Below are 23,302 nucleotides of genomic sequence, written 5' to 3'. Positions count from 1 at the left end.
GGATGAGGATATCTAAGCATATAGAGGGAGTGAAATTGCCGAGCAGTGACTAACTCATGGCAGATGCAACGATTTGTCAGATAAGCCGGCAATTTAAAATTTTCCCGACTTGCCAAGACTTAAAAATCAAATGAATTTGACCGACTTGCTAGACGAGATAGGGTTCTGGACGATTGTGCAGTCGCCCAGGGATATCCGGCTGGTATTTATCTCAAAGCTACTGCGGTCGTTCAGTTACGGCGGTGTCAACTTCATGCTAGCCCTGTACTTGAAAACCGTCGGATTTGACCCCAGTTCCATTGGAATATTCATCTCGGTCGGGATGCTAGGTGATCTGCTCAAGACATCATACTTGGGGTTTTATATGGACCACTACGGGCGTCAGAAAATGATGTTTCGCTGCTATTTGGGGATGATGGCCACCAACTTTGTGTTCTTGCTCACCACGTACAAGCCGGCTCTGTGGGTAGCCGTTTTCTGTGGCATCTTCTCTGTGGGGGGTTTGGAGATATCGATCTTTAGACCGTGTGAGCAAACCATAATTGCACAGTTGGGTCAGATTTCTGCCAGGTCCGATTATTTCACCTGGTACGCTCTCACGGGCAATCTATTAACTGCTCTGGGCAGTGGATTTAACGGTGCTCTCATCTGGGCATTGCAGAACAAGTTCCAGTGGTCAGACCTACAGGCGTACAAGAGCGTCTTCTTTGTGATGATTCTGCTGACGCTTTTGATGCTCGCAACCTGTCGGCAATACAGTCAGGAAATCGAACTCGTGAAGGAAGAGATTGAACGACCAAAAACAGCAGACTCGGAGTTCGAAATCGACGAACCTAAACCAACAACTACGTTCCAGCTAATGCAGTCGCCAAGATTTGTGCGCATCTTGCAGGTTGTCATATTGTACTTTATCGACGCTCTGTGTAAGTCGATCGTTATCGACTCCTGGATTGCTTACTACATTGTTCAGCGATTCCAGACAGACACCAAGACAGTTGGTAATATTTTCCTGTTCACGCGGTGCGTGTCAGCTGTGATGAGTTTGGTTGGTAATGTTTGTTGCAAGCGGTATGGCCCAATCAAAACAATGCTCTTTACACACTTCCCATGCTCTGTGTTTGTGTGCCTGATTCCGTTTGCTCCTAATCTATGGGTGATGCTTATATTTCTGGTGTTCAGAAGTACGTTCAGCAGCATGGACATGGGGTCCAAGTTTGTTTTTTTGAGCGCAATTACCGAGAACCACGAACGGTCGGCTGCGCTGGCGTTGCAGAACTCGCTGCGCACATTCGGGCAAGTGATTGCTCCAATAGCCACGGGAATCATGACAAACCACGACTCGCAGTGGCTCAGTTTTGTCATCAGCGCAGTTGCGCGTGTAATCTTCTACGAGGGTGGAATTCTCCTTCTGTTTTGGAAGGATAGACATAGCATAGGTTTGTAGACTGATATTATTTGCGTAAGAAATTTGTGAGCGTACTTTGGCGTTTGGAGGGGGTGGTGGGGGACTCCGGCGAGCTGTGAGGGCGTTTACGTGGTGGGGTCGATTCCTGCTTAATGTTGGCGAAAGAGCCCGTTCTGTTCTCGTTGTCGAGAGCCAGCTCGGGATCTTCCTTCTTGGTTGAAACCTCTGCATCCTCCTCTTTCTTTACAATCTTCTCATCCCCAGCCTTATCCTGTTTGAGCCAGTTTCCTAGCCCCTGCAATTCCTTCAAAGGCTCGACGTACTGTTTACCGTCGTTGTGCACGTTACCAACCTCTTTCTTCACCTTGAACCATTCCAGCTGGTCGTCGTTGTAGATGTTCAGCAACTTCTTCACCTCATCCCAGTCGGAACTCCTAGTACCCAGCCAGCTATCAAACTCCTTGGTGCCCGGAGTGAGTACCACAGGCATTCGTGGATGCAACCACTCCAGCTGCTTCGGGGCCTCCCAGGTGATGATTGTAAACTCGTAGTTGCCCTCTGGAGTGACGTTGTACAAGCCAGCAAGAAACATCAATTCCTTGTCCTTGCGGCGAATAAACCACGGCTGCTTCGCTTTTGATGGTTCTGTCTTCCACTCAAAGTAGCCTTCGATCGGAACCGCGCAGCGGTGCCCCACACAGCCGGTCCATAATTTGCTTTCCTTGATCCCCTCATAGCGTGCGTTGAAAGTGGATAGTCGGGTTGTTTTCGACGCCCATTTCGGTGTCACCCCCCACTTCATGTACCGAAGCAAATGAGTGTGCTCAGCGTGCTCCACCGAGAAGAAATACACTGGCTCCACGTTCTGTGGGCCAACGTTGTACCGCTTATTCGACCAGCCGTCAGCACCCTCCACTCTATCCACCTGAAGTCCCTGGTGCCCAAACATCACGGGTAATTCCCCGGGCCCGTACGACATGGAATATCTCCCGCACATTGCAAAGAGAATTTATTTTCTCCATTTTTCTTGTTTGATGCTCTTTAGAGGACCCATTAGGAAATCGTTGCGAGCGCCCAGTTTGCGCAATTGGGCGCCTCTTTTGCACTCCCGGCTAATTTCGCAACAGGATATCAGCAAAAACCCGTCATTGAACCAATTCCAGGACCCAAATAGGCCGCCTCCCCAGTCTGCGTATCGACCACCGTTCACTCCGTCCCCCGTTCCCCAGACGCCCAACGAGCCTCGTGAACGATCTCCACTCACTTCTGTGATAACCATCGGTTTACTTTCATGGCTTGTGTATCGTGGGTTCCTGTTGTACGAGGAATACGAGGACACAACATACAGTGCTGGGTTCGAGGCCGTTCTAACCGAAGCCCTAACCGCAGAAAACGAGGGAAACTTCGCTAAGGCACTCAAACTATACAGCAAGTGTCTTTCAGTGGCCGACAAGGAGGGCACTTCTCAGCTAGATCAACACTACACGGGAGCAGTTTTGAAAGTTGCGGAAATGTATGAAAAATTGGATGATTTCGACCATGCCCTGGCAATTTACAAAGACCTCAGCGAGTTCTTGCTGTCCCAGATCGGCAACCCGGAAGTCAAGCTATCACAGAAAAAGCGCGACATGTTGATCCAACAGTCACTGGTCGTTTCCATGAGATATTGCAATTTGCTCAAACCGTCTGAACGTCAGGAAATCAAACAACTGCTTCTGGACAACATTCTCATTGCCGAAAGACGGATCATAGAACATTATCCACCGTTCCTTGTTCTGTTGTACGACCAACTGAACAGAAGCGTTGTGGATTTCATCACTGCAGGCGACGACAAGTTCGCAAAACTGCCTCCACAAGTTAGAAATCTTGTCAAGGACGGCATGGTTGTGCAACTTGCTCCTCAGCCTGGTCCGGAGATGAGCAAAATTCCCAAAGAACTCAAACTCTTGATAACGGCTGGTGACGCATGGCTTCCGTTTGTTAAGGAACTCGTTTCTTTGAGAGATTTATGTGCAGACATTTGCATTTCCGAAGGAAGCTTGCAAGAGGCTGCCTTTTATCTGCGCACAAACTTGCTTCTCATGCAGAGTTCCATCGACGAGCCGGGGAAGTTGTCGCTCACTTTGACGAAAATGGGCGTTGTTTTCTACTTGCTCAGTGAACAGTACGCCAAACAGGCAAAAATGCTTGGAGACACTGATGAAAAGGTGATTTTCCAAGAGCTAAGTCGACTTGGCTTTAAAACCAAGAACGGCTCCTCTCCAGACGAATTTGGCAACGCATTCATCAGAATGCGCGACTCTGCCTACACGGAATCGGAGGCCTCGTTCGAACAGGTGCTCGAGCTGACAAGCATGATCAGATCGGCCTCGTTTGGAACAGAAACAGACTTGCCAGAATTCGTCACCGTGGGCATGCATCTGGCAGAGATGATCTCCTCGTGCGGCCTGGCCATGCACATGCTCAGAAAAAAGGACTACGAGGAGAGCAAGAAATTCTTTCTTCGTGCGCGGGTTCTTGCCCTCAAGTACGACGTGGACGACTACCTCGCCGACATTGATCACCAACTGGCCCAACTCAATAAACTCAGCACGTAAGCGCTTATGTCAGCTTACCACTTTGTATATAGGGCTATAAAAAAATTTGAAAAATAATTTGGAAAAATATCTAGTCCTTAAAAACCATGTCGTCTTCGCTGGAACGTGTGCCACATGTGCGCCATGCCACGCTACCCGCACAGACCACTCCCGAACAACGATACTGGCGGGGATTTACGAGCTCGCAGCTTGTGAAGGAGCACAACTCTGTTACTCACATCCATTTTGATCCAAACCCTTCGCACGATTTTGCAGTTACGTCCTCCACAAGAGTGCAGGTGTTCTCTTCGAAGACCCGCAAAGTGTCGAAGACGTTTTCGAGATTTAAAGATACAGTCTACTCGGGAGAGTTCAGACACGACGGAAAATTGCTGGTAGCCGGAGACGCTTCTGGTTTGGTGCAGATCTTCGATGCGCTGCACCCTCGTACGTTGCTTGTTTCGCTTTCACCATCAAGCCATCCGACCCACGTGACGAAATTCAGTCCAGGAAACACCACACAGCTGCTCACCTGTTCTGACGACAGAATCGCCAGATTGTACGACATTGCCGACACCCAGCGGCCGATTGTGAGCTTTGGGGACCACGAGGACTATGTGCGGAGTGCGCAGTTCATCAACGGAGTGTCGACAAATTTAATAGTGACGGGATGTTACGACGACTATGTGCGGATCTTTGACGCGAGAGTCGGATCGCAGCCGATCATCAAATTCGACCACCAGGACCCCGTTGAGGACGTTTTGTCGCTGAATCCAACTAGTCTGGTGTCCTGCGGTGGCTACAGCGTCAAGACCTGGGATTTAACCGCGGGCAAGAACACACGGAGCCTTGCCAACTTCAGCAAGACGGTCACGTGCCTCTCTGACGCTGGCGAGCGCGGAGTGCTGGCCGGTTCGATCGACGGACATTTGAAGGTGTTTGACTCGCAGTCGGTGAACTGGGATGTCAAGTTTGGCTGGAAGTTTGGTAGCGGGGTCCTGAGTTGCGGTGTGTCGCCTAATCACAAACATCTGGTGGTGGGACTGAACTCTGGTCTGCTCACCATTAGAACCAGAAAGACAGAGCCAAAGGTGCAACAGGGCGTGAAGCAGGTCAAGTCTGCCGCTTTTGCGCGGATGATGCGCGGCTCCGAGTACCACGGCGAGAGCGAGTTCCGCGTCGTGGACGATAGCAACGCCAGTTCCAAGAAACTGAAGCAGTTCGAAAAAGATCTCAACAACTTCAAGTGGTCCGAGGCCTTGGACCATGCTCTTGTGTCTGGAATGTCCAAGGAGTCTACACTGTCCTGTATGGAGGAACTGAGAAAGCGCGGTAAAGTGAGAATTGCTCTTGGAGACAGAGACGAGGCTACTTTGGAGCCACTGCTCACCTGGTGCTTCAAGAATATCACCGATTCCAGAAACGTCAGTGTCATTGCAGACTATCTCACTTGCATACTGGAGATGTACGGCGACCTGATTGAGAAACAGCCCGTTCTGGAGGAACTCGTGTGGGGACTCCAGAAGCGTGTGGAGCAGGAGATCCTCAAGTGCGAGGAGGCATACAAAATCGGCGGAATGCTCCAGCTCCTGGCTGCTTAAAGTTAACATATAGATTCGTCATCAATTCATAATGTATCTTACTATCTTCGTCTGAAACGGCCTCTGTTTTTGCGGTGGATTTTCATGCGCACAAAGTTGTTAGACAGCGGATGTTTTCCAGTAGACTTCTTGTCGGTGGGTTGAACTTTCTTGCGGATATAATCCTCTTCTTCCTCTTCCTCCTCTTCCTCACTTGACTCAGATTCGCTGACCCGATCATCTTTGTGCTCGCGCAGCCGCTTAATCTCAAATTGGAGGTCGACAGAGCCCAGCTCGTCTTCTGTATTTTCGGGGCCAAGCGTCTTGAGCTTGACGCGTCTGGTTGTCCGTTTGGCGGTCTTTTTGCGCACAAGCACCGCCTCCTCGGGCTCCTGAACTTCTTCGGTGGCGTCTTCAGGATCCTCTTCCTCGATCTCTACAGTGTGCTGCCGTTGTAGCTCCAATGCCTCCTGGTTCAGCTCATAGAGCGACCGGCTACCCAACCGGCGAATTACCGGACTAGGTTCAACGACTTTGCTCGGCGAAATATCGTTCTGGTCTGCGGGACGTTTCTCGGGAGTGGAAAACCCAAACAGCATCTCGCCCGAGTTATACGACTCTGTGCGCAGGTATTGTGGGGTCTCCTCCACGGTGGCTCGTCTTTGTGTTCGTGGAGTCTCGCCAAAAAGTAGCTTCCGCTCGACTGGTTTGGTGGGGGTTTTGAACGTATCGGGGCTCTCCACCCTGACAAATGGAACTTGCTGTTTGGTGGGGGTTTGTTTGGTGGGGGACTCTTTGATCTCGATGTCAAATATACCCAAAACTCGGCCATCGAGCTGCGGTGTGGGCCCGATCTCTCTCTCGCTGTCAGGAGACGACAGCGGGGGCGAATGGGGCACTGCCGCACTGTTCGGCTCTTTCTTAGTCTCTGGCTGTTCCTGCTGTTTCCATTGCTCCACCGTCAGCACGCCAGACTGCAGCTTTGTAAGAATCTTCTTATACTTGTTGTACTTCTTGTACCGCGCGGAAATGGCAGGGTTCGACTTGATCACCTCTGTAGTGGGGGTTTTCCCATTCTGCGACTGAAAACTATGTTCCCAGCGCTTAATCTCCTTCTTTAAGCCGTACACATACCGCTCGAGCTTGCTCACCTCCATAACGCGACGCGTGGAAAATACGAAAAAAATTATTACTTTACAAATTATTAGTATTCTACCCTTAATAGTCTATGATTACTCGACAGCAACATCTTCTGGAGTCTCGACCTTCTCCGCAGGCTCAACCTTGGCAGGCTCCTCGACGGTCTTTTCTGCTTCGGCAGGCGGAGTCTTGTTATGATCGCGGAAAATCCGTGCAGAAGACTCGGACAAGAAGGAGAGCTGATCCTGGATGAACCCGTCACACAGGGAATTCCAATTGGCATTCTCAAAATGCTTGAAATTGATCCGTTTCTCGCACACGTAGTGGTTGATGACGTTCCAGATAAAGTTCTCCAAGTCGAAGTCGAAGTTAGGGAAGTCCTCACCAAGGTTTCTGATCCGGTTACCATCCAGGTCGAATGTGAATCTGTTATCGACGATATTAAATGGATCCATCTTTGGATCATGCACGTGATAAAATAGAACTTTAGAGTTCGACGGGAGGAAGTAGTTGTGGAAAAAGCGATCATACTCGTAGTGGAACGACTCACCTTCCTCCTCGATGGCACGGCGGATGTTCTCCTTGACGTCTTGTAAGTTCTTGAAATCGGTCAACGGGTCGTACTGAACAATACTGGAGTGCTCGTAGTTCTGTTCGTGGTTGAACCATCCGTACGCTCTGTCAGGCATCTTGTAGACTTGGTAGTACTTCAGTCCGTAATAGTGGGCTGCAGCCACAAACGTCTCCTTGTCACCTTCTCCGGCTCCTCCCTGCGAAAGAAGAGGATAGTATCCATAAGGACCGTCGAAGTTGTAATAAAGAGCGAGTAATAAAGTTTTGAAATGCAGGGTCTTGTTGATCAACATCTCTCCAGCCTCGGTTGTCCAGTCAGGAATGGTTCCCTCTCTATCATGGAACGGAATGTTGTTGTATGGATCAGCGTTGTCCTCGCTCTGATAGTACTTTGGATCGGTAAACACGTCGTTGATGTGTCTGACCTGTTTTGGACCAACTTCCTGGCCAGTGATTTGGTAGAAGTATGGAGAAGTGGTACGTCTCCAGAAATCTGGCCACGTGATCATCTGGTACTCCTTGTACAGGTCCGATTGGAACAGAACGTCTGGGTTTCCAACAGGGTAAGCGTCAGAGTCCAAGAAAAAGGCGTTCTCAAAAGAAGATGCAAAAAGCGCAAACGGCTTGAACTGGTACCCGTTGACCTCGAACTTCTTTAAAGTTTCCTTTCCAAACACTCTCGTCATCTCCACACACCTTGCGTTCAAGGCAGGCAAAATCTGGTCACAGTACTCGAACTCGTAATCAGAGTCGAACGGTAAAATCACCTCAACAGGCAGAGTGGATCCAACTTTTCTCAGAGTCTCGATACCAAGCAGCGCAAACCAGGAGTACTTGCCACCACCAACAATGACGTAACCACTGCCTTTATAGAATTTTGGGGCGGTGTTCGGCAAGCTGCTGACAACAGTCTCGTGCTTGAGGGTCAAGTCGTTCACAAACTGGGCAGGGAAATTGAGGAAGCCAGAACAGTCGTGCTCACTGAGTCTGTCCCAGGTCTGAGCGTAAAACAAGACGTTCTCAATGAAAGGCTTTCCATCTTTCAGAACCTGTCTTTCAGCCAGAGGATAGCTCAAAGAGTTTTTCTTCATGGTTTCGAAAATCTCGATAAAGTAGTTTTGGAACGTGATATCTCCTCTGATGATATCTTCAGGAGTAATCTTGTTAAGAGAGTCCTCCGTTGGCGATTGGTTGCCTGTGAGAGGGAAAGATCTATCGTCTGTTCTCTGGCCCTTGGATTCGTCGATCGAGGAAATTTTAGAGCCTTTTGTGTTACCAGTTGATCCGCCATCAATGGTGCCTTCTTGCGAAGGGTTGAAGTAAAGCTTCTTCAAGTTTTCAGCATCTTCGAGCGATGAGCTTGGAAGTGGCGACTCTGCAGTCCCGTCTGTGGTTTTTGAGGTGCCATAGATAGAGTAAGAGGCCGAGTTAGGGAGCTTCAGCTTGGACAAATGCTGAGAGCCTGTGGAGGTGGAGAAAAACAGCACAATGCAAATCACTACCACCGTCAGGATGAGGGTCTTGGCCCTCTTATTCCTAGCAAAAAACATTAAAGTGGATGAGGTGTTCAACGCGGTGGATGAGATTCCCTTATTTAAGCTTTGTGTGGTGAAATTTGCAGTCTAAAGAGCGGAAACGCGACTATTAGGTTCCTGTATTAAAATAGCAAGTACCGGGTATGCACAATCAAGCTCAAATTATATCAACAAACACAGGCCGGGGAATAGACAGCACTGTGTTAGCTGGCGGATTTGTTAAAGAAACAGGTATTATGTTTGCAGTTTTTTTCTTCACTTTAGCCACAAGCACACCAGCCACCGACAGACAATCCATTACTGCCCTTGTATTTTTTCGTCTGACCTGTGTCCGTAAAGGGAAATGTAGAGCGGAAACTAGGGCCCGATTATGAAAATTAGTGCGGATCCAAACCGGCTGCGTGATGGTTTCGAACCGGTTATCCTGGTCCCTGAACGGGTTTTTTGTTTTTTTACACGTGGCGCGAACCGGTTTCTGTAAGCCAGCGTGTTCTGTTTCATTTTTTGCGTTTCCGGCCTCTCTCTCTCCAATACTTGCGCACAAAAACCGGTGCAAAGATGAACAACGAACAGGCAAGAAAAAAAATCCGTCTTGTTGGCATTTCAGTATTGCATCAAAAACTCCTTTTAACCACCTTTATACTTGGAACTTCACGCCATGTATAAGAGACTAGACGGTGCGGGTGCTGCGGCTGGCAGCAACGCTGTGGGCGGCGCTATCAGCAAGTTCTGGAAGAACTACAAGTACTTGGCTCTGTCCACGTTATCCGTGTTTTTAATTTTGAATCTGCTTGTTTCCAACACAAGCTCTCCTCCGACGTTCAGTTTGAGTCAAATCTACACCAAGGACGTCGGTTCAGCCACTCATAATGTGACCACGGCCATCCAAAAGCCACCAAAGAAAAATGTCAAGGACATGTACACGATCGAGGCCAGACTCAATAGTAACTTCGCGTTCAACCCAGCAGAGGAGATGGAAAACCACATCTGGCAGCTGTGGACCGTTCGTTCGGACGACAAGGACTTTCCAGACGAGTGCAAGTCTCACATCGAGAGATGGAGAAACGTGAACGACAACTACAACCACAACCTCATCTCTTTGGCTGATGCCGAGGAGACTGTTGTGGACTATCTAAGACCAAGTGTGCCGGAGGTTGTTGATGCTCTGAGATTCTTGCCCCACGACCGTTTGAAATACGAGTTTTTGAAGTACCTGCTTGTCTACATCAAGGGTGGTCTTTACGCGGACATTGACACCACCGACATTAAGCCTTTGAGATACTGGCACGAGTCCAAGGTTCTTGGTGGAAAGCTGATGGTCGGAGTTACAGCCGACTACAACGACCTGAACTGGGAAAAGCTGTACAACAGACGTCTTTCGTTCTCGACCAGTTTGTTCCGTGCCAAGTCGCACCATCCATTCCTTGCAAAATTGATTGCCAGAATCACATACATCTGTTTCACTCAGCAGGACCTAGTGAAGGAGACCAACTGGGACGAGGTGTTTGACAACGTCGACGCCAACGGCGAGCCTCTGATCCAGTTCACCGGTCCATCGATCTTCACCGACACGCTGTTTGAGTACATGAACGAGTTGAAGGATGCTGTGTTCATTAGAGTGGCCAAAAACGAGAGGGACAAGGACCTCAAGCCTATTGTGGGTCCAGAAGTTCCGGAGGGACAAAGATTCTCGTACAGATCGTTCAGCGGGGCCATTGCTCCAACCCAAGTGGACGACATCTTGGTGATGCCGCGCATTACTTTCAACGGTCCAGAAAATGCAGAGAGGGACGATTATGATGACAACGACGAGCGTACGGGATATGAGAAGTTCTACTATGCTCGGTCCTTGTCCCTGACTAATTGGAGTAACAAAAGACAAAAGATTCAGTCCACCTAAATGCAGGACGGTCAATCTTGAGAATTTATAGACTCTGATAAGAGACATATACATTAATTACGAGCCCTGTAAGTGAAGCAAAAAAATAACAATACCCAAATCCGGGCATGGCATAAAAAGATCGGCCTGGATCAGATGATTTCCATGTTGCAAAATGTGGCATTTGGGATTTCCAAGAAAAGATTCTGGCCCCGCGATTGGAAGCTGATTTTGGACTACATGGCCTGTTTCAAGCTAATTAGGAGGACATCATGTTGGACCGCTAAATTTCATATAGACAGATGAAATAATTTTTATTCGATGAATTCTTCCATTGTCTTTACGCAGCATTATGAGCCGCTTCTCTCTCCCAATACAGCCCAACTTCCCTATAATTTAAATCTTGTACATACTTGTTAATTTCTTCCTTCCAATGATACATATTCCTAAACGGGTTCTACGAGTGGGCATCTTTGCGCTCGTATTCGTTTACTTGCTCGTTGGAGCAATGTTGAGCCAGGGCTCCCCTGATCGCGAGGTGCTTATGTATAAGATCCAGAAACCGGTGCTTTCCTCTTTCTTTTACCATGCTCGCAACAGCCCATGGACTTGGGAGGAGGTCTCACAAGCGTTGATCTTCCGCTCGTCGGTGTACGAGCAGACCGCACCGACTGATTTCGTCCGTAAGGACTCCTACAAGTACTACCAGACGCTTTTCCGGGAAAAAGTTCCCTCCGAGCCACAAAACATGATGGTCACTGTGAAGGAGGAAAACGAACCTTATATCCGGACCAACGCCACCCTTTTGTCCATTATCACCAACGACGACCTGGAGCCGCTGCTAGCTACTCTTTCCGACGTTGAGAAGCTGTGGAACAAAAATTACCACTATCCGTATGTCTTCCTAAGCCCGGATTCGCTTACCGAGGACTTCCAATCCAGGGTGAAACAAATTTGTTCTGGAGAGGTGTTTTTCGAACAGATCCCGGAATCGGTCTGGTCCACCCCGTCCAACATTGACCCTGCCAAACAGAAGCAAGGGGTCGAGAAATTGAACTTGAACGGTGTTAGATACGCAGACGATCTCAATTATCACCACAAGATGAGATTCAAAGCGGGCTACTTTTACAAAGCCGAGTCTCTGAAAAACTTCAAGTACTACTGGAATCTCGAGCCGGGCAGTCAGTATCATTGCGAGGTCAACTACGATGTGTTCAAGTTCATGGAACAGAACGACCTCACTTACGGGTTCGCCATATCTCTGTACGACAACCCGTACACCATCGAGACCTTGTGGCCCACGGCTCTGGAGTTTGTGCAAAAGCATCCAAACTACATCAGCCAGAACGCCTCGTTCAATTGGCTGACCGAGTCGATCCAGAATCCAGCCTACACTGAAATCGCCCACGGCTACTCCACATGCCACTTTTGGTCGGCTTTCGAGATTGGTAACATGGACTTTTTCAGATCCAAGGCCTACAACCAATTTTTCCAGCACCTCGACAGCGCTGGCGGGTTCTATTATGAAAGATGGGGAGAAGCGCCAGTTCACAGTATCGCCCTTGGACTGTTCACAGACAAGAACAAACTCTGGTGGTTCAGAGACATCGGGTTCTCGCAGTCTCCTTATCATCACCGGCCGCTCAACGATAAGTGTCACTACTCAAGAGACCCACCAGGGTACTTTGCCGAAAAGAGCGTGCGAAACCAGAACTGCCTTCAAAACTGGTTGCGGTATGAGCAATCACAGCAAAATAGAGAGGCATATACGGTGAATAATTAATTAATACATTGGCGAATCGAATTTGCATGCAATATTCGAACAATGAAACAGGTTCCAAAAATTCCTCTAGCGGTCAGAACAAGGTTCCGTCCATTAGAGAGCGGTCAGTTGATAGTTTTCAACCAGCAAAAACATGATCTCGGACGAATCCTCACTGATACACGTAATGCCCTTGCATAAGGATACTTTCTATGTTTGCAATTTTTTCTCTTTATATACTGTTTGTGGTTACGAGCACTGGGGTGTCTGGGCCTCGCTTTTTTACAACTTGACACCAATATGGATGGCAGCCACTCCGAAAGTGAGGTTCTCGTATCCCTTGCCTGGCACGTAGAAACCGGCCTTTCTGATCATGTTGGCAAACGTTTCTTGGTTAGGGAATCTCTGGATACTCTCGACGAGGTACTGGTACGAGTCTCTATCGTTAGCGATCAGTTGGCCCATTAAAGGTAGCAGCGAAAACGAGTAGGTTTGGTAGATGTAGTCGAGCGCCTGGTTGTCAACCTGGGAGAATTCCAGGCATGCAAAGATTCCTCCCGGCTTGAGAACACGGTAGGCGGTGTCAAGACCGGCCTGGATGTTGGTGAAGTTTCTGATACCAAAAGCGATGGTGTAAACGTCCTTGGAGTTGTCCTCGATAGCGTCGAGCTTTTCACCGTTTTGTTCTAGGAATTGGATTCTTGGCGAGTTAGCATAGCTTGTAGACAGACATCTCTTTGCTCCCTCGGCCAGCATCTCTGGGTTGATGTCGGCAACGACCATGGTGGACTCGTTGTCTCCGTACTTCTGTTTGGCGTGGTCCAGCAACCCAAACGCAATATCGCCTGTTCCACCGGCCACGTCAAGGAAATGGAGCGGGTCTGAGGAGTTTGGTCTCATTCCGCAGTCCAATTTCTCAATCAGATGTTTTTTCCACAGTCTGTGGATACCGAGCGACATCACGTCGTTCATCACGTCGTATTTCGAGGCAACAGAAGAAAACACTCCTCTCACTAGCGACTCCTTTTGGTCCTGAGGCACCGTCTTAAAACCAAAGTGGGTCATTTGGTCGTCCCGGACAGCACGGCTCGTGCCGAATTGTCTTGAAAGACGTCCTGTCTGGCGCAAACTGGATCTCCAGATTCCCACCATATTGTATCTAATGAAATATTTCCAACTTTTTTCCACTTTTCCACCACCCACCCACCCACCACCGGGCGCCTAATTTTTTCTACCGCGCACAAGTTTTGGGGATCGGTATTGATCCTTTTTTAAACGTCTATTTCTCCTTGGAATAATGAAGTGTCTGCTGAGACTCGTTTGTTTGTTGCTTTTAGCAGCATTTAGCAGTGGAACCGTTCTGCCGTTGAAAAAAGCCAGACTCCCCGACAAGCCCTCGTCTCCGCGAGTTTCAGAAGCTACCCCGAAACTCGCCGATGTCCAGCCAGACTTTCCCAACAAGAACATTTACGACCAGGAAATGAGTCAGTACTCGTCTACCCTGGATAAGCTTAAGTCCAGTGGAGTGCTCATCACAAAGGAAACAATGGACATTAATAAATGGAACAAACTAGGCCTCAAGAAGATGGCCCAAACAGCTAAAAGCTTTGATCTTTCTGGGTTGAGTGGAGACTCGGCCAAGGACCCAATTGTGCTGCCTCCAGATACAAAGGCATTGTTCTTGTTTAATACTCAGTCCAGCGTTGGTCCCTCGTCCATCTCGACCATGAAGCTATCTGTTCCGTTTGACATTAATAAGAGCTACCAACTGGTGGACTACAGTCTGCTGCTACCGTTCAAATACTTGAGCGCCAAAAAAGATTTTGGCAGTTTCATCACCAGTGTTAGGAAAGAGTCGAACAACGGACTCCTCTACTACAACGGAGACTCCAAGCTGGACATCAAGTCTCCTGTGTTTATTATGGTGTTTGCCGAGAGCCAGAAAAATTCAAAGTCCACCCTATTTGACATTTTTGCGCGGGGATGGATCAAGTTTGTTGGATCATTTGACCTGTCACACTCTGCATTTTGCTCCGTGAAAGACATGAACACAAACACCTGCACCAAAATCAATCAAGACGGACGATCCATCGACGTTTTACCTGCATTCGCTAACTCCAGGCTCAACCTTAACGATCTGTTTAGCACAAACACTCGGATCCCAAAAAGAGACATTGACAGCTCGCTCCTACAACCGCAATTTCGCAAGTTTGCCACGTTTGCAAACTTCACAACGCTCAACGTTAATGACGAGGACCCTTTCAAATCGGTCAAAATTCAGGTCAGCGATCCTGCCCTGACCTCGAACGGACTCAACTTCAAAAACGGCTCTTTGTGCAACTCGATCGACAATGAAGGGAATGAGGTGCGCAACTCCACGAAACTGCCCGACGCAAAACTGAGCGACCTGTATCCAAATGCCAAGTCCCCAAAGTCGTTCCCTCGCGGAGTTCACTACTCGCAAGTGATCTTTCCCCACCAGAACCAAATTGACAAACGCCTTGAGTAGAGCGGTTCCGGTCACGGACAATGGAAAGTGGTATACTATAGGCCCAGCCAATAACGGAACCCAGAGACGTTACTTTATTGGCCAACCACGTCGCTGGACGTGTTGAATGCCTTGTAGCTATTTACTTCATATATATTATTTACACTAGTTGTCTAACGAGTTATGTTTATGGAGCAAAAGGCGGAAACCCAAAGAATAATAATGAGCAGCGCCGTCGGTCGTGCTAGCGGTTAGCTCCCTCACCTGTACTCATAGAGTTGTCATTGGTCGATGGTAGCAAGACCAATCTAGTTCCTTGGCACCGCAAGAAATATCAACGCATTAACACCAAGCCAACACCCTGAAACTGGTTGCTCCATTACCTTATTCCCTGCCAGTCTGCTCCGCACAGTCTTCAGATACCCTTGCAACGAGTTCCTGCTGTCTTCAAACAGTAACACCTGACACCTGAAAAATAAATCAGTAAATTATTATTCTTCACCATGTCTAGTTCGCTTTGGAGGCTGAAAACTGTGCCGCGGACGGGTCTGTCGCTCAGCCGCTCGACGTTTCGCCAATCTGGCTGCACACATATTGCCCTCATTGGCCGGAGAGGGCTCTCGTCGGAGGTTGAAGAAGAATATATGATGGACGTGAGTAATCTTCCAGCTCGGTGGAACAAACTTGCGGGAGACGCTCAGCAGGACATCATTAACTATCTCAAGGTCAAGCAGGAGTTTGCATGGACCTATCTGACCCAGGACGAGAAAAAAGCCATCTACTACATCAGTTACGGAGAGTGGGGGCCGAGAGACGAGAAATCGATGGGAATACCGGACCTGGTGTTCAAGATCATGTCTAGCTCGATTTTGTTAGGCGTTGCTGGGTTCACGCTTTTGACCTACGCACGAGATCAGTCCAAACACGACGAATGATTGCTTGACGCGATTATGTCAGCTGTGTTTCGAACGTTTGTAAATATGTTACTAAAAATAGTGGAACTAAGCATAGACCACCTTTTTGATGAGTCTGTAACTAACATCGTGCGTAGCCTTGGCAACTACACGCCAATAGTGAGCGCGTTGTCCATCTCACGTACACCTTCTCCCTGAACCACGTCTCGTGATCACGGTAGCTAGCCCTTGAGGATCTGCGTGGTGTAAAGGCGCATGAAAAAAAATTCTCCAACGCGCACGACTGAAAATAGGCACAGGAAATGCAGAACAAAAACAAATATCGTTTCTTAGGACAAGCAGGAGGAATCTGTTATTGGAAAAACATACTTTGAGATATGGCAGCCCGTAACTTGACCTCTCGGTCACCACATATGGAATCCAACTCCAGTGAGGGCTCCACCACGGACCCGTTTAACCAAGAGTATGAGTCGCAAAGCTACGACGAGTCTTCCTCCAACTCCAACGGTTCCAAGGTGAACGACGACCAGAAACGGTTTTTGAGCTATGACGGAAACTATCGTGATTCTTCTTCGTCTATCATAAACCCTTTTGGCTCCAACAACAACCTCACCACGCAGCCTCTAGACTACGACCGGTACCCTCAAGGACTGACCGGTTCGAGAGCTGTGTCGACTGGTTCCAACGGTACTGGTTCAGATCCATTCCAAGGAAAGCGCTACAGCGACTCTTCTTCTCAGAACTCTGAGAAATCCTCAAATCCATTTTTGGTTGACACAGATTTTTCTCCGTTTGGAGGATACCCAGCATCTTCTTTCCCTCTCCATATCGACGAGAAGGAGGAGGATGACTACCTACACAACCCAGACCCTATTGCAGACGAGCAGTATGATAAACACAGATTCAAACACGACCTCAAAAACATGGATAAACGTTCGTTAAGTGCCTTAATTGGATGTGTTGTCCTCGGACTCGGTCTATTATGTCTTTTCGTTGTCTGGCCCGCTCTTACCTTCACAGGAGTTACCGACCACTTGGACAGCAAGCCTTATCATGATACATACACCGTGTTGTCGGAATACGTGTATCCACAGCTCAGTGCCATTAGAACATCTTTGGTCGACAGTGACACTCCAGACAGCGCAAAGACCAGAAAAGCAAAGGATGGTAGTTTGTGGTCTCTCGTTTTCAGTGATGAATTTGCTGCTGAGGGACGTACTTTCTACGATGGTGATGACCAGTTCTGGTACGCTCCTGATTTCCATTACGCCGCTACTCAGGATCTTGAATGGTACGACCCCGACGCTGTGACCACCTCCAACGGTACTTTGCAGCTTCGTATGGACGCCTTCAAGAACCACAACCTGTTCTACAGATCCGGTATGCTTCACTCCTGGAACAGAATGTGCTTTACCCAAGGTGTTATGGAAGTTTCTGCTAAATTCCCAAACTACGGTAACGTCAGTGGACTGTGGCCAGGTATGTGGTCTATGGGTAATCTTGGTCGTCCAGGATACATGGCTACCACCGAAGGTGTCTGGCCGTATTCTTATGAAGCATGTGATGCTGGTATCACTGCTAACCAATCTTCTCCAGATGGAATTTCATATTTGCCGGGACAAAAATTGAACAGCTGTACCTGTAACGGCGAGGACCATCCTAACCAAGGTGTTGGAAGAGGCGCGCCTGAAATCGATATCATTGAAGGTGAAGTCGACACTACCGCCGGAAACGGTGTTGCTTCTCAGTCTCTTCAGCTGGCTCCTATGGATATTTGGTATTACCCAGATTACAACTTTGTGGAAATTTACAATGCTTCTGTCACCTCCGTCAACACATATACCGGTGGACCTTATCAACAGGCTCTTTCGGCAACAACAACATTGAACACAACCTGGTACCAGTTTGGAAACTCCACACACCGCTTCCAAAAATACGCCTACGAGTACCTGAACGACAACGACGATGGATATTTGAGATGGTTTGTTGGTGATGACCCAACGATGACTGTCCATGCATATGCCTTGGCTCCTAACGGTAACATCGACTGGAGAAGAATTTCCAAGGAACCAATGTCGATGATTTTGAACTTGGGTATTTCGAACAACTGGGCCTACATTGACTGGCCATCTATTGCGTTCCCAGTCACGATGGAAATCGATTATGTGAGAATCTACCAACCTAACGACTCTGTGAGTGTGACGTGTGATCCTTCAGGATACCCAACGTACGACTACATCAACGACCATCCTAAGGCATATGAAGACTGGAACATGACGAGCTGGGAGGATGCTGGCTACTCGTTCCCAAAGAACAAACTCACGGGATGTTGAATATATTAAGCATTAGCCAAAAATTGTTCCAACAGAGTGGTCTGGTCGGCTTGGTCCAAAAAGTTGAACTCCACAATGTCTCGTTGTATATTAAAGTTGGATTGGCTCAAGAAGTCAAGCAGTTTCTGTGGTTTGTTGGTGTTGATTTTTCGGGTCAGCACCACCAGTTTTCCGCTCTTTCTCAGTGCATGGAGCACAAACGCCAGCTTGTCGCTTTTTCGGAACTCGATGTACTTGTTGAAGATTTTATTTCGCAGCTTGTCAGAGTCGATAGCCTGGAACTCGGGGGCAGATTTGAACTTGCGTTTGAACTCCAAATAATATTTAAAGTTCACGCCATTGTTCACCAACAGTTTGCAAAATCCCACCACCGCCAACGTTGACTGGTCCACCTTGTCCTGCGCGTTGGCTGCCTGTGTACACCATCGATCAAATAAAGACCTTCGTTTTTCATCATCGTCGATCTCAAAGTAGACGGGATCGTTAATGAACTTTTCGTATTCCAAATCGTACGACGAGTACGGGTTGATCTTGTAGCGCACACACATATCGTAGAACCGCTCCGCTGCGTCTGACGAGTCTTCTTGATAATCTTCCAAATCCGACATATTAAGTCCTACCGCATCATCTGATTCCGAGTCTGAGTCCGACTCCGACTCGTTTTCCGGCTCTCTCTCCGACTCCAGCTCTGACTCGTGGTCGGAAGGCTTGCCTGCCGCCACGTTGAACTCGCCAGACGAAGACGACTCGGCTTCCTGCTCGCTGTCCGACTCGTAGCCTAGCGAGATTCCATCTTTGGCTGTGTTTGACGACGCTGAAGTGCTCTCTTCCTCAGGGGACGTGATTTTCTGTGCAGTCTCTTCCACCACGTCTCGCGGGTATCGTTCTCCGTGCAACAGCTCGTTCAGGTCGCCTGCACGTGAGTCGTCCACCTTGGCTCCTCTGGCGACTCCTATCAGTAACAAGATTTCGTTTTTCTTACGCTTCATTTCGTCCAGCTCGGCCACACATGACTCGGGCAATTCCCAGTATGAGACCAGCTCATTGGAATTGAAGTAGAACTTGTAGCCCCGGTTGGTTATAATCAATAACCAGTGTTCCGACAGTGGCAACTGGTACAAGGGAGTGCCGTAGTCCATGAATTTAAATATTTTTTTCGGTTATGCAGGTCATTTAAACTGCAGACTACCAGCTTGAGTGTCAGATCTTAGTTATATACATTATTTCCATTCGAGGTACTCGCTGCCGTACTCATTAGGCTTGGTCTTTCTATCCAAAACGTGTTTAACCTTGTAAACAACCCCGTTTCTGTTGCCAAACTTACCAATAAAGTACTTACCAGCCTCCTTGGCAGTGACAGAGTACTTTCTGTTCGAGTCGTCCTCTCCTTTGATGTACTTCTCAATCTCCTCCTGGGTAGGGAGACCCATCTGCCATGGGTACGTGTCGTAGTCGCGCACGAGCTTAGGACAGTCCTCAAACTTGGACACCTTGAGAGCCTCCAGGGACTCGATGGTCTGTTCCGGCGACAAAACACCGTTCTCATCAGGCTGGTAGTTATCTCTGGAGACCAGCGACTTGATCAGCTTCTCTGGAACGTCGGTCAGGGTGGCGTATTTTGGATGCAGTTCCTTGTCCTCAGGATTGGATGCGTTTCTGTTGATCAGGTTCTTGAGAATGTATTCGTTGAAATCGTTTGGCTTGTAGTCGAGCATCAGTTTGGCAGCAACATTCAACTCGTTCGACAGAGCACCGTGGATCGTGGAGTCTCTGGAAGACAAAAGCAGCTCCCAGGACAGCTTCAAAGAGATCTGCGACTTGGCCTCGAGCTTCTTAATTGTATTCAGCGCAAACTCGCTTCCGTCGTTCACCAGAGCCTCAATCACCTTCTCCACGGTCTTGTGTGTGTCTGGGTTGAAACAGGTCTCAATGGTGTCGAGCTCCTCCGCAGAGTACTTGAACTTATGGTTCGAAGGAATTTGTTCAGTGAACTCCTCAATAGCCTCGCTGATCAAAGTAGGGAAGTCGTTTTCCTCGAAAAAGGAGATGTCCTTGTTAGCAGCAAGCTGCGGAAGCTCCAAAGCAGTCAGTCTCTTGGTGAGAGCCTCGTGTTTGTGGGAAGGAACGTAATGAGTACCGTAGCCGGCAATCAGGGTGTCGAGACCAAACAGCTCGTCTCCCGTTAAAGCAAGGTAGTAACCGAGGTTTCCGTCCAGCTTAGGCAGCCAGAACGAGGTTCCCACGTCGCTGAAGAAACCAATGTTGGTTTCTGGCATGGCAAACCGGGTTGATTCACAAACAACTCTAAATGGACCATGAACAGATAATCCAACACCCCCGCCCATCACGATGCCCTTCACGAGGGAAACAACGGGCTTGTTGAAGACAGAAAGCAAGTAGTTCAGACTGTACTCTTTCTGGAAGAACTCGACGCTCTTCAATGGTTGTTTGTCAAGGTTGTTTTTTGCACATTGGATGACGTCGCCTCCAGAACAGAACGCCTTTGGAGACTTGGAGTTTATTATGATCATGTCGTTGACGTCCGACCGCGAGAACTCAACCAGCCGGGGAACAATCTCGTCGCACATGTTGGTGGTGATGGCGTTGAGTTTGGCCGGTCTGTTGAGCGAGATGATCCGGGTCCGGTTTTTGATCGAGAATTCGACCTCAGGTGCAGATGTGGAGTTCATTCGACTTGAAACAAGTTGCAAATTAAGCGCTGCAAGACGAGGAACAGATCGAGCCATTGACGAACGGTGCAGGCGTTTAAAGGTGAGCATTTTGAGAGGGGAAGCCGGCTTGCAAGTCGGGTAATGTGTCGAGTAAATTTTTTTTGTCGGCAGGGTAAAAGGTCTGGGGGCAGACAAGTACTTGTGCAGGGGGGAGTACTGAATGGGGGATCAGTCGAGCAGGGGGGAGTATAGTAAAACTGGGTGTTGTGATAGCTGCTGGAGTTGCTCTTCGCCGTACCAGCTCCACCTCCCACCCAATCCTGGCAATCCAGCCAAGTTGCCTGATCTCGCACCTAAATAGCCACACCTCCCACCCGATCGTATATCGTAAGAGAAAAACGTGTAGATCTGAGGAACATTTGTCTTTGTTATGTCTGAGATTACTCACAGATTAGCGAAAACAACACACAAGACCACCCCGCCGGTGATCGACCAGGTGGATATCACGCAGACGCTCGATTTCTACTGGACGAACGAGAAGGACCCCCACTCAAAAAGACGCAAACTCATCCTACAAAAATACCCAACAGTCACCAAGCTGTGTGGCCATGAACCGCTCACCAAGTACATTTCTTTGATGGTTGTTGGTCTCCAGTTCGGAATCGCATACTACCTCAGAAATACCAGCCCGTTCAGCTACAAGTTTCTGGCCCTTGCGTACATTATCGGAGGTACCTGCAACCAGAACTGTTTCCTCTGCATCCACGAACTGTCCCATAATCTGGGATTCAAAAAGCCCCTGCATAACCGTCTTTTTTCCATAGTCACGAACCTCCCGATCGGAATCCCTTACAGTGCTTCGTTCCAGCCATACCACCAACTGCACCACAAATTTCTGGGTGACGAGGTGTACGATACCGACATCCCGACGCGATTCGAGGCGATCTTGCTCTCGAATGTGCTGGGTAAGGCCTTTTTCGCCACGTTTCAAATCCTATTCTATGCCCTGAGACCCATGTTCATCACTCAGGTGAAATTCACAGTTATCCATCTGTTGAACGTGGTTACCCAGCTATTCGTGGATCTCCTCGTTGTCAAGTACTGGTCGTCGAACTCGCTGTGGTATTTCATCATGTCGTCGTTCTTCGCCGGCTCTTTACACCCAACAGCAGGCCATTTCGTCTCCGAACACTACATCTTTGATCCTCCAAAGATCTACAAAAAGTTCATCGACACACCGCCCCTGGAGACATACTCATACTACGGGCTCCTGAACCTGGTCACCTGGAACGTTGGATACCACAACGAGCACCACGACTTCCCGTTCGTGGCCTGGAGCAAGCTCCCTGCTCTGAAAAAGATAGCCTCGGAGTTCTACGAGCCCCTGCCGGCACATAACTCCTGGTCTTGGGTCATTGTCGACTTCATCTTCAACTACCAAGTCACCATGTTCAACAGAGTCAAAAGAGATACCGCCGGCATCTCGGAAAGACGCAAAGTCGACTTTAACGACAATTCTAAATAGACATCCTAATTATGGATTACATAACTTTATTTTTTTGTTCACAGCCAGGAATTTAATATAAACATGACTACACTCAAGGATATCCTGGACTCTGTGGCACAGGACGATCGACTCGACCAGGACGTGCTGCTGCTGGGTGGGACCACGCGACACCATGTTGAGTTTTTATCTGAGTTTGGCGTGAACGAGATCAGCGTGAATCCATACGGGGTCCATTATGTTGATCTGGGGGACGTCAAGTTGAACTTCCGTTCGTTTCCCGGGCCTTTTGAGCCCGATTATTTTACCAGTATTGGCCCGCGTGTAGCAAAGTCGCTTGTGGTCCACTTTCTGGACGCGTTTGAGGCTCTCCGAGCCGCTCAGACTGAAGAAATCATATTCCAAAGAGTGACACGGCAGCTGAAACCGTGGATCGACGAATTCCCAGAGGCACAGCGCGTGGCTGTGGTGTTCGACGTTGCCAAGGTGGACTACAACGTGAAAAGCGTGCCGCAGATCGAATTTCTGCAGCAGTTGGTGCGACTGATCATGATGAACTACAACGGCTCTACAGTGTACCACCAGCGGGGGCAGACCAGAAGCAACTTCAGGTCTCTCCTTCTGGACTCGCCCGATATTCGCATTGAGGACTTTGACGCCATATTTGTGCCGTACGGAACAGACTCCATAGGAAAGATCAGAATCATCAACGATAAGTTCGAGTGCGAACAGAATCTTGAAAAATGGAACCGATGGCAGTCTCCCCCATCACTGTCAGAGTCAGAAACCAGTCATCCCGTCCAGAAAACAGCCAATCTTAGACAAAAATACCAGGACTTCCTGAAAGGTATCTTTACGGCTGTGTAAGGGAAGATATTGAAAATTAATTTAGTCCAGGACTTTTCTTGATTGGAATCAAAAGCCCAGGCCCACGTTTGCAG

At 48.6% G+C, this 23,302-nt stretch overlaps 27 protein-coding genes across 27 annotated transcripts; 14 read left to right on the top strand and 13 right to left on the bottom strand.

Annotated features, from left to right (window-relative positions):
- Positions 1-130: 130 nt before the first annotated feature.
- OGAPHI_000246 (uncharacterized protein) lies at positions 131-1,444 on the top strand (the record flags this gene model as incomplete). The annotated part of the gene is made up of 1 exon (XM_046203352.1): positions 131-1,444. The coding sequence occupies one exon, from the start codon at positions 131-133 to the stop codon at positions 1,442-1,444; it is 1,314 nt and encodes a 437-aa protein (XP_046064719.1).
- Positions 1,445-1,451: 7 nt separating this feature from the next.
- OGAPHI_000245 (uncharacterized protein) lies at positions 1,452-2,402 on the bottom strand (the record flags this gene model as incomplete). Its single annotated transcript, XM_046203341.1, has 1 exon — positions 1,452-2,402. The coding sequence occupies one exon, from the start codon at positions 2,400-2,402 to the stop codon at positions 1,452-1,454; it is 951 nt and encodes a 316-aa protein (XP_046064718.1).
- Positions 2,403-2,439: 37 nt separating this feature from the next.
- Positions 2,440-4,002, top strand: OGAPHI_000243 (uncharacterized protein; the record flags this gene model as incomplete). Its single annotated transcript, XM_046203319.1, has 1 exon — positions 2,440-4,002. The coding sequence occupies one exon, from the start codon at positions 2,440-2,442 to the stop codon at positions 4,000-4,002; it is 1,563 nt and encodes a 520-aa protein (XP_046064716.1).
- Positions 3,049-3,866, bottom strand: OGAPHI_000244 (uncharacterized protein; the record flags this gene model as incomplete). The annotated part of the gene is made up of 2 exons (XM_046203330.1): positions 3,049-3,361; positions 3,715-3,866. 2 exons carry the CDS (start codon positions 3,864-3,866, stop codon positions 3,049-3,051), a joined length of 465 nt encoding a protein of 154 aa, XP_046064717.1.
- Positions 4,003-4,088: 86 nt separating the features above from the next.
- On the top strand, positions 4,089-5,582 carry OGAPHI_000241 (uncharacterized protein; the record flags this gene model as incomplete). The annotated part of the gene is made up of 1 exon (XM_046203297.1): positions 4,089-5,582. One exon carries the CDS (start codon positions 4,089-4,091, stop codon positions 5,580-5,582), a length of 1,494 nt encoding a protein of 497 aa, XP_046064714.1.
- OGAPHI_000242 (uncharacterized protein) lies at positions 4,803-5,249 on the bottom strand (the record flags this gene model as incomplete). Its single annotated transcript, XM_046203308.1, has 1 exon — positions 4,803-5,249. One exon carries the CDS (start codon positions 5,247-5,249, stop codon positions 4,803-4,805), a length of 447 nt encoding a protein of 148 aa, XP_046064715.1.
- A 41-nt stretch (positions 5,583-5,623) lies between the features above and the next one.
- OGAPHI_000240 (uncharacterized protein) lies at positions 5,624-6,718 on the bottom strand (the record flags this gene model as incomplete). The annotated part of the gene is made up of 1 exon (XM_046203286.1): positions 5,624-6,718. One exon carries the CDS (start codon positions 6,716-6,718, stop codon positions 5,624-5,626), a length of 1,095 nt encoding a protein of 364 aa, XP_046064713.1.
- A 75-nt stretch (positions 6,719-6,793) lies between these two features.
- Positions 6,794-8,824, bottom strand: OGAPHI_000237 (uncharacterized protein; the record flags this gene model as incomplete). The annotated part of the gene is made up of 1 exon (XM_046203252.1): positions 6,794-8,824. The coding sequence occupies one exon, from the start codon at positions 8,822-8,824 to the stop codon at positions 6,794-6,796; it is 2,031 nt and encodes a 676-aa protein (XP_046064710.1).
- OGAPHI_000239 (uncharacterized protein) lies at positions 6,896-7,183 on the top strand (the record flags this gene model as incomplete). Its single annotated transcript, XM_046203275.1, has 1 exon — positions 6,896-7,183. One exon carries the CDS (start codon positions 6,896-6,898, stop codon positions 7,181-7,183), a length of 288 nt encoding a protein of 95 aa, XP_046064712.1.
- OGAPHI_000238 (uncharacterized protein) lies at positions 7,544-8,557 on the top strand (the record flags this gene model as incomplete). Its single annotated transcript, XM_046203264.1, has 2 exons — positions 7,544-7,786; positions 8,093-8,557. The coding sequence occupies 2 exons, from the start codon at positions 7,544-7,546 to the stop codon at positions 8,555-8,557; spliced, it is 708 nt and encodes a 235-aa protein (XP_046064711.1).
- A 643-nt stretch (positions 8,825-9,467) lies between the features above and the next one.
- On the top strand, positions 9,468-10,709 carry OGAPHI_000234 (uncharacterized protein; the record flags this gene model as incomplete). Its single annotated transcript, XM_046203219.1, has 1 exon — positions 9,468-10,709. The coding sequence occupies one exon, from the start codon at positions 9,468-9,470 to the stop codon at positions 10,707-10,709; it is 1,242 nt and encodes a 413-aa protein (XP_046064707.1).
- On the bottom strand, positions 9,942-10,226 carry OGAPHI_000236 (uncharacterized protein; the record flags this gene model as incomplete). Its single annotated transcript, XM_046203241.1, has 1 exon — positions 9,942-10,226. The coding sequence occupies one exon, from the start codon at positions 10,224-10,226 to the stop codon at positions 9,942-9,944; it is 285 nt and encodes a 94-aa protein (XP_046064709.1).
- Positions 10,274-10,567, bottom strand: OGAPHI_000235 (uncharacterized protein; the record flags this gene model as incomplete). Its single annotated transcript, XM_046203230.1, has 1 exon — positions 10,274-10,567. The coding sequence occupies one exon, from the start codon at positions 10,565-10,567 to the stop codon at positions 10,274-10,276; it is 294 nt and encodes a 97-aa protein (XP_046064708.1).
- Positions 10,710-11,196: 487 nt separating the features above from the next.
- Positions 11,197-12,471, top strand: OGAPHI_000232 (uncharacterized protein; the record flags this gene model as incomplete). The annotated part of the gene is made up of 1 exon (XM_046203197.1): positions 11,197-12,471. The coding sequence occupies one exon, from the start codon at positions 11,197-11,199 to the stop codon at positions 12,469-12,471; it is 1,275 nt and encodes a 424-aa protein (XP_046064705.1).
- OGAPHI_000233 (uncharacterized protein) lies at positions 11,593-12,321 on the bottom strand (the record flags this gene model as incomplete). Its single annotated transcript, XM_046203208.1, has 1 exon — positions 11,593-12,321. The coding sequence occupies one exon, from the start codon at positions 12,319-12,321 to the stop codon at positions 11,593-11,595; it is 729 nt and encodes a 242-aa protein (XP_046064706.1).
- Positions 12,472-12,732: 261 nt separating the features above from the next.
- On the bottom strand, positions 12,733-13,602 carry OGAPHI_000230 (uncharacterized protein; the record flags this gene model as incomplete). Its single annotated transcript, XM_046203175.1, has 1 exon — positions 12,733-13,602. One exon carries the CDS (start codon positions 13,600-13,602, stop codon positions 12,733-12,735), a length of 870 nt encoding a protein of 289 aa, XP_046064703.1.
- Positions 12,751-13,140, top strand: OGAPHI_000231 (uncharacterized protein; the record flags this gene model as incomplete). Its single annotated transcript, XM_046203186.1, has 2 exons — positions 12,751-12,879; positions 12,961-13,140. The coding sequence occupies 2 exons, from the start codon at positions 12,751-12,753 to the stop codon at positions 13,138-13,140; spliced, it is 309 nt and encodes a 102-aa protein (XP_046064704.1).
- A 145-nt stretch (positions 13,603-13,747) lies between the features above and the next one.
- OGAPHI_000229 (uncharacterized protein) lies at positions 13,748-14,959 on the top strand (the record flags this gene model as incomplete). Its single annotated transcript, XM_046203164.1, has 1 exon — positions 13,748-14,959. One exon carries the CDS (start codon positions 13,748-13,750, stop codon positions 14,957-14,959), a length of 1,212 nt encoding a protein of 403 aa, XP_046064702.1.
- A 623-nt stretch (positions 14,960-15,582) lies between these two features.
- Positions 15,583-15,873, top strand: OGAPHI_000228 (uncharacterized protein; the record flags this gene model as incomplete). Its single annotated transcript, XM_046203153.1, has 1 exon — positions 15,583-15,873. The coding sequence occupies one exon, from the start codon at positions 15,583-15,585 to the stop codon at positions 15,871-15,873; it is 291 nt and encodes a 96-aa protein (XP_046064701.1).
- A 356-nt stretch (positions 15,874-16,229) lies between these two features.
- OGAPHI_000226 (uncharacterized protein) lies at positions 16,230-18,185 on the top strand (the record flags this gene model as incomplete). Its single annotated transcript, XM_046203130.1, has 1 exon — positions 16,230-18,185. One exon carries the CDS (start codon positions 16,230-16,232, stop codon positions 18,183-18,185), a length of 1,956 nt encoding a protein of 651 aa, XP_046064699.1.
- On the bottom strand, positions 16,833-17,982 carry OGAPHI_000227 (uncharacterized protein; the record flags this gene model as incomplete). Its single annotated transcript, XM_046203141.1, has 3 exons — positions 16,833-17,389; positions 17,492-17,899; positions 17,970-17,982. 3 exons carry the CDS (start codon positions 17,980-17,982, stop codon positions 16,833-16,835), a joined length of 978 nt encoding a protein of 325 aa, XP_046064700.1.
- Positions 18,186-18,190: 5 nt separating the features above from the next.
- On the bottom strand, positions 18,191-19,324 carry OGAPHI_000225 (uncharacterized protein; the record flags this gene model as incomplete). The annotated part of the gene is made up of 1 exon (XM_046203119.1): positions 18,191-19,324. The coding sequence occupies one exon, from the start codon at positions 19,322-19,324 to the stop codon at positions 18,191-18,193; it is 1,134 nt and encodes a 377-aa protein (XP_046064698.1).
- An 81-nt stretch (positions 19,325-19,405) lies between these two features.
- On the bottom strand, positions 19,406-20,875 carry OGAPHI_000224 (uncharacterized protein; the record flags this gene model as incomplete). The annotated part of the gene is made up of 1 exon (XM_046203108.1): positions 19,406-20,875. The coding sequence occupies one exon, from the start codon at positions 20,873-20,875 to the stop codon at positions 19,406-19,408; it is 1,470 nt and encodes a 489-aa protein (XP_046064697.1).
- On the top strand, positions 20,661-20,999 carry OGAPHI_000223 (uncharacterized protein; the record flags this gene model as incomplete). The annotated part of the gene is made up of 1 exon (XM_046203097.1): positions 20,661-20,999. The coding sequence occupies one exon, from the start codon at positions 20,661-20,663 to the stop codon at positions 20,997-20,999; it is 339 nt and encodes a 112-aa protein (XP_046064696.1).
- Positions 21,000-21,287: 288 nt separating this feature from the next.
- Positions 21,288-22,382, top strand: OGAPHI_000222 (uncharacterized protein; the record flags this gene model as incomplete). Its single annotated transcript, XM_046203086.1, has 1 exon — positions 21,288-22,382. One exon carries the CDS (start codon positions 21,288-21,290, stop codon positions 22,380-22,382), a length of 1,095 nt encoding a protein of 364 aa, XP_046064695.1.
- Positions 21,429-22,538, bottom strand: OGAPHI_000221 (uncharacterized protein; the record flags this gene model as incomplete). The annotated part of the gene is made up of 3 exons (XM_046203075.1): positions 21,429-21,737; positions 22,119-22,374; positions 22,483-22,538. 3 exons carry the CDS (start codon positions 22,536-22,538, stop codon positions 21,429-21,431), a joined length of 621 nt encoding a protein of 206 aa, XP_046064694.1.
- OGAPHI_000220 (uncharacterized protein) lies at positions 22,446-23,228 on the top strand (the record flags this gene model as incomplete). Its single annotated transcript, XM_046203064.1, has 1 exon — positions 22,446-23,228. One exon carries the CDS (start codon positions 22,446-22,448, stop codon positions 23,226-23,228), a length of 783 nt encoding a protein of 260 aa, XP_046064693.1.
- Between the last annotated feature and the right edge of the window lie 74 nt (positions 23,229-23,302).

The sequence above is a fragment of the Ogataea philodendri genome (assembly GCF_020536065.1).
Source record: "Ogataea philodendri strain CBS6075 chromosome Unknown scaffold9, whole genome shotgun sequence".
In the NCBI taxonomy this organism is placed as follows: Eukaryota; Fungi; Ascomycota; class Pichiomycetes; order Pichiales; family Pichiaceae; genus Ogataea; species Ogataea philodendri.
This window is presented reverse-complemented; position numbering and strand designations above follow the sequence as displayed.